Genomic DNA, 8,730 nt, shown 5'->3' with positions numbered 1-8,730 from the left:
TCAGGAGCCAGGCACTGTGACACAAGTCGCAGCACCAGCGTCACGAAGCTGAGTTGGCAGCCCAGGCCTCCGGTTCAGCAACAGCCGGCAGGCAGCCCAGGGGAACACATGGCAGGGGCCTGGGGCTAAGCCGCCGCTCAGCAACACCGGCCTTAGACCAGGCCCGCTCTGCTTCGCCGCAGGCTCCGCCCCCTCCTCGGCCCGGCCCCGCCCACCGAACGGTGGGGGACGCACAGCACCTCCCGTCCGCCCCGCCTCCTGCCGCCGACCGGAAGCCCGGGCTTCCCACAGTGCCCCGCGCGCGGCGGGCACGCTAACAAGCCCCCGGAGTTCCCTCGCTGGTAGAGTGGCCGTCCATAGGCGCCGTATTGCGTGAGACGACCCTGACGGCGCCGGTCCATCAGTCGTCGGCCCGAGCCATGGCGCTGTTCCGGGGAATGTGGAGCGTGCTAAGAGCACTGGGGCGCACGGGGGTCGAGATGTGCGCGGGCTGCGGAGGTCGCATCCCCTCGTCTATCAGGTAGGCCGCGGGCGAGGGACGCCGTCCGTCTAGGCGTCCGTCTGCCTTCGTCCCACCCTCGCCCTCCGGACCGACTGGGGTCTCGCACCGTTCGGTACCCGACCCCCACTTCCTGTCACCTTCTACTTTTAGGCGCCTAGGGCGCTCTCCTTCTGCCTTGGAGGCGGGGCCTGGAGTGGTGGCGCGGAATGCTCTCCCCGACGCTGCCAGGAGGTCACCCAGGATGTCACCCAGGGATGCCACGACGTGTTTTAGCCCTTCAGGCCCCTCTTTGGTTTGGCTCGGTCACCCAAACCTGCCCTGCCCTGCAACCTCTTGTTTTTTTTTTGTTTTGTTTTGTTTTGTTTTTTGATTAGGGTAGGGTGTTAAAGTAAGTCGGTTGTGGAGCTTACACAACTGAAGCCCCTTGCATTTAATTCTTAGCACAGCAGAGGGAAGGGAAACGCACTTAAAAGTTATTACCATTTTATTTATTTTTTGGTTGATTGGGTGACTTTTTTTTTTTTTTTTTTTTATAAGATTGGGTTTCTCTGCGTAGCCCTGGCTGTCCTAGAACTCCGATTGTCCTTGAATTAACAGAGATCCACCTGCTCTGCCACTAGGATGTTGGGATTAAAGGCCTGCGCCACAACTGCTGGGCTGGTTATTAGCATTTTAGGCGAAGGTGTTGGATGTACAGCACCTTGGCCGACTTTGTACTTAGAATCTGAGGTCTGGGTATGAATGTTACACGTATCTGACATTCGGTTCTTTTTACTTGTGTGTAGCCTTGTCTGTATTCCGAAGTGTTTTTCCAGCTTGGGTGGTTATCCAAAGAAACCTATGAGTTCATACCTCCGATTTTCCACAGAACAGCTACCCAAATTTAAAGCTAAACACCCAGGTAAGGAGTTTGGGACTTATGATCTTCTCTGATGTGATTTTTTTTAAAAAATTACAATCTTTATTTGCACTACCAGAGCATCTAAAAACAGTCATTTTCTTTGGTAGTCGGTATAACTTTTTTTTTAGCTAATAGAAGTTCTTGTGATGTCTAAGGTGCAATAAAATAACTTACCAGGAAGTGTTCTATACAATACAATAATGATCTGTATAAATGATTAACTTAACTGGAAATTATCTAAGCTCCTGAAAGGGGGGGGGGAGATTTGCAATTAGAAAAGTTTTCCAGGAAGCCTAAGAAACGGTTGTAGGGCCTTCATTTGAATATATAGTGTAAAGGTAATAGCTGATTAATAAGTTAGTCCTTGGGATTCCCAAAGTTCTTTTACTTATAGTACCTTGCAGGAAGGTAGTGAAAATCATACTGAAATTCTTATCCTGTAGATAGGAGATGAAGAGACATGCTTAGAGGGCTACCCCTGTCTTCTCCAATGGAAGGCTTGGTGCTAACACATGGTTGATGAAGCAGCTGTATCCTCAGTTAAGAATGAGGAAGAAATGGAGACGAATGGATGATTTTTACAGCAGTGTTATATCTGAATGGTACTTCTGTAATTGGAGTGCAAGATGCTATTGTATGGGTTCCCAAGGACTGTTTTTGGTAATCTACAACATATTCCTTAAAGCTAAATATCAGTTTTCTAGCATTTCCTGATAAAATTGTATTTGTATGGTGTAGAGATGCATATAATTAGCCTGCCTTTAGAGCCACTAGGCTATTTTCAAAAGATTGTAGAAGTTAACCTCTAAGAAATAAAATTGAGACATTCATTTTTATTCCATTCTCATTTGTAGATGCAAAACTTTCAGAATTGGTTAGAAAAATTGCAGCCCTGTGGAGGGAGCTACCGGAAGCAGAAAAAAAGGTAAGCGTTCCTGTTGTCAGCTTCCTGACACTTGTGTAGATACGTGCTTGCTCAGTGGACACGCAGGGTTTCTGCCTGTCTGTGCTCATAGCTTGCCAGCTGAATAGGCTGATTGGCCAGCAAGCTCCAGGGGCCCACCTGTGTCTGCCCCGCCCACCCCCCCACGAGGGTCATAGACCCTGGCCATGGCAAGCAGCCATCTTCTCAGTCCCACCTCCCCTCCTAGCAGTCCTGACCGCACAGGTAATGTCTCCTTTTTGTTTTGTAAGTGATGATTTGGATGGGCAGAGTGCAGGTGAGTGGTTGACAGTGATCAGGAACGAAAGTCATTTGCTGTCTCTTCTCCTGGATGGTCCTCTCCCTTTACCTTGAGTCCAGTTGTCCTTCCCTGACATGTGATGGGTTGAGTTCACCAGCAGCACCATTTCATTGATTTTGATTTGAGTTTTTCATCACAGGTTTATGAAGCAGATTTTAAAGCTGAGTGGAAAGCATACAAAGAAGCTGTGAGCAAGTATAAAGAACAGCTAACACCAGGTCAACTGATAGGTATTGAGAAAGAAGCCCGGCAGAAACGGTTGAAAAAGAAAGCACTAGTGAAAAGAAGAGTGAGTATCAGTGAAATACTGATCTCGGGGAAGAAGGATCAACATGACCCAGTCTGGGCTAGTGTCCCTCGTGTCAGTGACGGTAGAGGTGACAGAGGCAGCAGAGTACTGTTGGGCACTTGGTTAGACCAGACTTTCTGGAGGGACATTCATGTTTGAATTGTCTGTGGGGGATCAGAATTTTAAAGGTGCTAATTCCTTCATTAGCACATCAGAGGAAAAATGTCACTTATTCATGTAAGGCCTTTCCTTGAGATAGGATTGTATTTTCTTCCAAAGAAATAACTGTTAAAACATCTGCATTGTTAATTTTTTTTATTTTTCAACTTGTGTTAATTTTACTTCAAGGCCACTGATTTCATTCAGGCTACATTTTTCTTTAGGAATTCTCTTACAGTTTCTATGTCAAACCCATGCAGATAAGACCTTAGACATTTAATACCCTTGATCTCCTAACACCTCCTAGGTCTCCCTCCCATTTATTTTTTAGGTGTGTGTGTGTAAGTGTGTAATGGAGGCAGGGGTACCAGTGTGGGGGTCAGAGGATAATTTTGTGGAGTTCATTCTGTCCTTTGACCCGTGCTGGGGTTATGCAATACAGACCTCTGTGTACTGTGCCATCTCACCTAAGCACTTGGTCAATTCAGACACTGCTATGACACTCTCCAGGTACAGGGAATAGGTAGGAAAGGGCAGCGCAGCGCAGGCATATCACAGTACACGTGGGACCTAGCATAAGAGATGCTCTTTGCCTGTCCCATAGTTCCCCTTCTTGGTAGCTGGCAAGAATCGAACACATCTTTTGAATTGTCTGAATTGAAATGTTTGAGCCATGCAAGGAAGGAATGAGATAAGAGTATTAAAACAAATAGTCCTATATTTATCAGGTTCAATGTGGACGTGTTGGGCCAATATGAGGATGCCCTGCAAGGATGAAATGGGGCTTTAAAAAATTCTACAGTTCAGTTCGTGAAAGCTATAGAAATAACATGTCAAGGAAAAACCTTTCTGTATGGAACAATAACTTATTGTATTAGCTTTTTAAGACGTTGTGCTTGACAAAGTTTGACTTCCAAGGTGTAACAAACATACTTCATTTACAAACCCCACCACTCTGGGTGTGGTGCTGAGTGCTGTGCCTCTGCACTGGGAAGTGGAGGGAAGAGGCGGAAACCTCAACAGAATCTAGTGTTGGCTTCTGTCATGCATTGTTTCTTTAGATAGTATTCGGCTTCCTGGTGACTATATCTGACACTTTAATTTCTGTTACTCAGGAATTAGTTTTGCTTGGAAAACCAAAAAGACCTCGTTCAGCATATAACATTTATGTGTCTGAAAGCTTCCAGGAGGCAAAGGATGATTCGGCTCAGGTAAGCAGAGCTGCAGGCAGCCCTCAGGTTTGTGTGTGTTTTAGTTTAAAGTCGTGTAGGAAGTCGTAGGTCTGTCTCATGGCGCATGATGAAGGAAAATAGCAAATGGAAATGTATTGTGTCTCTTTCCTTGGAGCTGGGTATATAGTTCACTGGCAGAACCAGCTTAGTGTGCATGATGCCTTGGTTTGATTCCCAGCTCTGGAAAAGACAGAAGGTCTGTTGTTATCATATGCAGTTAGGTGTGTGTTGCCATACTTTGCCATATACACTTTGTGGGTACACACTGGGACAACTTCAAAGTATTTCTAATTCACTCATCCTGTTTTCATGGTGCACACAGACACACAACTCTATGTAACATAAACTCTTTACTCTTATGAGAGAGAACATTTTCTACATTGTGAGATGTTAGAAGCTTTACTCCAGCAGCTTTTAAGTGTCAGCATCCCTGGAAAGAATGAGCTTCAGGTTGTTTTGTTTTGTTCTGGGGTTGGGTATGACTTATGCCTTCTTCTTCATGCCTTGTTCTTTAACAAGACTAGTTATAACTGTGCCACGGGACTGTGCTGTGCATGTAGATGTGGTCACAAGAATGTGGGGACACAAAGTGTGTCCATCTCTCCTCATGAGCCACAATAGCAGCTGTGTTTCCCGTGTATAAAGTCCTGTCTTAAAGAAGTACAGGTGTCCAGATCACTTAGCAGGCATTGATTGAACTAGTCAGGCATACATTGGAGTTTCCTCGATCTGTCATTCATTCACAAGTTCTGTTGCCATGCACTTAAGTGTAGCATATATGTAACGGATATGTGTAAAACATGACTCTTCTCAGGATTGGACTGGATACTTAATTGCTTTTCTTTGGGATTTAAAATCTTACTCATTTTACCAAAAATATAATTTTTAGTGTTCAGTAAAATCAAACTTTTTCCAGAATAGCCAAGATTAGCTTAGTAATGGAAATATAACTTGATTATAGTTTTGTTCATTTAAAAATACAGGCTGAGTTGAGTGAGGGGCTCATGTTTTCGGTCTCAGTCCTTGAGAGACTGAGGCAGGAAAAATCACATTTTCAAGGCTAGCTTAGATCACAGGGAGAATTCTAGGCCAGGAAGTACCACATGAGAACTACAAACACCCCACCTAGCCTCACATAGACATACACATGTGAGCTTATGTAAATGTACACATGCACAGATAGACCCGCATGTACAGATGTACACGTAGACACAGACATGTATGTATCCACAGACGGGGTGTTTGTCAGCAGATGTATACCCCCCCCACAGTTACAAAAGAAGCATTATTCAAATTATCCAGTTTCATTTATGATCCTTTTTGAATCTCAGTTAGTCATCAACTCAGTATATCTGTATATTTTGTGTGATGATAATTCAGTTTGAAGCATTATGTTTATTCCAGATCGGCAGCTGCCACCTGACAGCATGCCAGTTCCTCCTGCATCAGTCTCTTGCTTCTGTTTTTTTCTTGACTTATTCTCATTTTAGCTTTTCCTTAATTAAGAACATGTGGAAGTTATATTTCAGGTTTTTTTTTTTTTTTTTTTTTAAAAGATTTATTGATCTATGTAAGTGCACTCTAGCTGTCTTCAGACACACCAGAAGAGGGCATCAGATCTCATTAGGGATTGTTGTGAGCCACCATGTGGTTGCTGGGATTTGAACTCAGGCCCTTAACTGCTGAGCCATCTCGCCAGCCCCCTATATTTCAGGTTTAACATGTCTTAAAAACTGCTTCGCCCCGCCCCTGTATTTTTAGATTGGACTTAGAGTTCTGATTTGGAAGTAATGCTTCTTCAGCATTTCAAAATTACAACTGCTTTTTTGGCCTCTATGAACTTTCAACCAGCACTTGGATAGTTAAGGCTAGAGGATCATAAACAAAGTAGTCCAAGACTGTCCCTAAAACCACAGATTCAGAAGATAAAATCAGAACTGGCCAAAGGCGTATGCAGCCAAGCGTGTCCTGAGTTTGATGTCCTGACCCTGCATGGTGGAAGGAGAGAGCTGCAAGCTGTCCTGACCTTCACATGTGTGCATGTGTGTTCACACACAAACCAGTTTGCATTCCTTTGCATGTGGATTTCTGTTGAGACTTTGAATACAGAGCTTCTAAGTTTGTCCTCACATCCTAGTTTGTTCTGAACTGCCTTCCTCGAGCCCGGGTCCCGTCTCCAAGATACTGTATGTTTCCCTTGCCTTTCTGCAAGGTGCTCTTAAGTGTGCTTACTCTTCCCCGGGACTGTCTGACTCTTGAGGATGTGAGTCGGCCAGAGTGGACGTTTAAGCTGCTTCACCTTCGCTGTGACTGACACCTGTCTGGTGCTGCCCCTAGGAACTTGGATTTTACCGTGTAGCTCTTCCGCTTTTAGGTCCTCCCCACTGCCAGTGGGTGCTCCTCCAATGTCAGTCAATGCAGCTACCTCTCAGGCCGGCCAGTGTCCACACTTCGGGTTGGTGCCGCCCCCTTCTTTTGGGTTTGTCCCCATGCATTTATACCTTAAACTGGAGCTTGGGGGAGTGTGAAAAACTACACAAGTTCTCCACTGTTACTTTATGCAAACAAGGCCCAAGGGATGGAAAGTGGCCTCTTTCCCAGGTCACCACTCAGGTCAGCTGGTGGGCTGAGGAGAATTAAGGACTACTTGCTCTGTTCCTGTGATGACGAGACAGACTGGGGAGTATACCTGAATACAAGCATTTTTAATCAAGAGATATTCTTTCTCATTTTGTAAATGTCACAGTTGAGGAGAAACATGTCAGTTGCTGTTGCTTGTGAATGGCAGCTGAGTTCTTGGTGGACTAAATGAGGAATGTTCTCCTTTGCTGTCTCAGTTGTACATCTTAACTATCTTGTCTTACAGGGAAAATTTAAGCTTGTAAATGAGGCTTGGAAAAATCTGTCTCCTGAGGAAAAGCAAGTAGGTATTAAAGTTTCTGATTGTACATGTCCTTTAGAGTGCCCAGGATGTGTTAGGACAAGGCTTGGCTCAAAGCATCAGCCCAGCAGCAGTGATGGTGGCATTCAGGACTGGCTTCATGGTTAGCACCAGCATGTGTTTGTCAGTAAATAAACATGGCTTGTTCCACCTGCCCATCACTCCTCTCTCCCAAGTTCTGAAACTAACAATCCACCAGTCCTTGGAGAACACTTTCCCTCAACCTTTTCTCACCTAACATTTTATATAAAAATGATTTCTGTATTCCCCTTGGTGCATGGAGAATGGTGCTATCATGTCCGTGTAGATGGGAGCATTCCAGAGATGAATTGCTATTTTCTAAGTAAAGCATTGTCATGTTCTTTCTCAGGCATATATTCAGCTTGCTAAAGATGATAGGATTCGTTACGACAATGAAATGAAGTCTTGGGAAGAGCAGATGGCTGAAGTTGGACGAAGTGATCTCATCCGTCGCAATGTGAAACGATCAGGAGAAATCTCTGAGCATTAAGATCGAAGGCGGAGTTGTCATTGGGATTAGGCCCAAGAAACCAGTTAGGTCTCAAAGCCTTAAATTGTCAAACTAGAAAGGATAAAGGTGGTTAACCTTTGACATTCAGATCATTTTTCTGTAGCCATGGACTTTCTATTAATGTTTTGAGCCTTGACAGAAGATCATGCTGAGCTCTGCCTTTTGCTTAAGAACTGGAATGGAGACTGTCCATGCATCTGCATGCATTGGTGAATCATTCTGCATTTGATGGGCTAGATAGACTGTGAAGTGACTTTCACACTGGTGACAGTTGTGGTGGTTTTGTGATGTTTTTACACTGATAACCGTTACATATGGGTGTGGCCCTTGTGTTCCACGTCAGAGCTTCTCTCCCAGCTGTGGCAGAGCTATGGATAACTGCATTTTCAAAGAAGCTCCCAGGCTTTACTAGATGGAATGATTCCTAGACACAAATCATGTGTAGAGTTGATGTTTGTACATAATAAGTGATTGTTGATGTCCTAATAGCATTTTATAGTAGGAACAGAGAGATTTACACATCTTTCTCAAATTAAGAAATTATGTACCAAGTCTATGCATAGGTTTTTCTTGCATAGAATAAAAACTCTTAATTTTCCAAACATGTTTCTGAATTATGTATTTTAAGATGAACCATTTGGTTAACAGATTTTTTTTTTTTTAATTGTAGGTAGGGACTTTATAAATTATTTTTCATTTGAGAGTATTCATAGAGCTTGTGTGGTATAAATTTTTAAATGAGAAAATGTGAAAAACAAGTCTTCAAAGTCAGAAATCTGAACGCTTATCCATGACAGCTAAAGGCCTGTGCAGGAGAAAGCCAACTGTGGTGAGCCAGCCAGGTTCAGCCCACTGACGAACTGCTCTTCAGGGCCTACTCATCAAGAAATGGATTTATATTCTAAATAGGATTTTAAAAAGGAAAGTATC

The 8,730-nt window shown here is 44.0% G+C and overlaps 1 protein-coding gene across 2 annotated transcripts; it reads left to right on the top strand.

Moving 5' to 3' along the window:
- Nucleotides 1–292: 292 nt before the first annotated feature.
- Nucleotides 293–8,404, top strand: Tfam (transcription factor A, mitochondrial). Of its 2 annotated transcripts, none has more exons than XM_021205042.2 (7): nucleotides 293–520; nucleotides 1,288–1,403; nucleotides 2,258–2,328; nucleotides 2,787–2,936; nucleotides 4,211–4,306; nucleotides 7,194–7,250; nucleotides 7,639–8,404. In XM_021205042.2, exons 1-7 carry the CDS (start codon nucleotides 420–422, stop codon nucleotides 7,777–7,779), a joined length of 732 nt encoding a protein of 243 aa, XP_021060701.1. In that variant the 5' UTR covers nucleotides 293–419; the 3' UTR covers nucleotides 7,780–8,404. The 2 variants fall into 2 exon arrangements, with proteins under 2 accessions (XP_021060701.1, XP_029398436.1); XM_029542576.1 differs by having other exon boundaries at nucleotides 7,194–7,254; nucleotides 7,639–7,741.
- The last annotated feature ends 326 nt before the right edge of the window (nucleotides 8,405–8,730 follow it).

This window comes from Mus pahari, chromosome 9 (genome assembly GCF_900095145.1).
Source record: "Mus pahari chromosome 9, PAHARI_EIJ_v1.1, whole genome shotgun sequence".
Classification (NCBI taxonomy): Eukaryota; Metazoa; Chordata; class Mammalia; order Rodentia; family Muridae; genus Mus; species Mus pahari.
The sequence above is the reverse complement of the archived record's forward strand: the minus strand, read 5'-3'. Positions and strand labels throughout refer to the sequence as shown.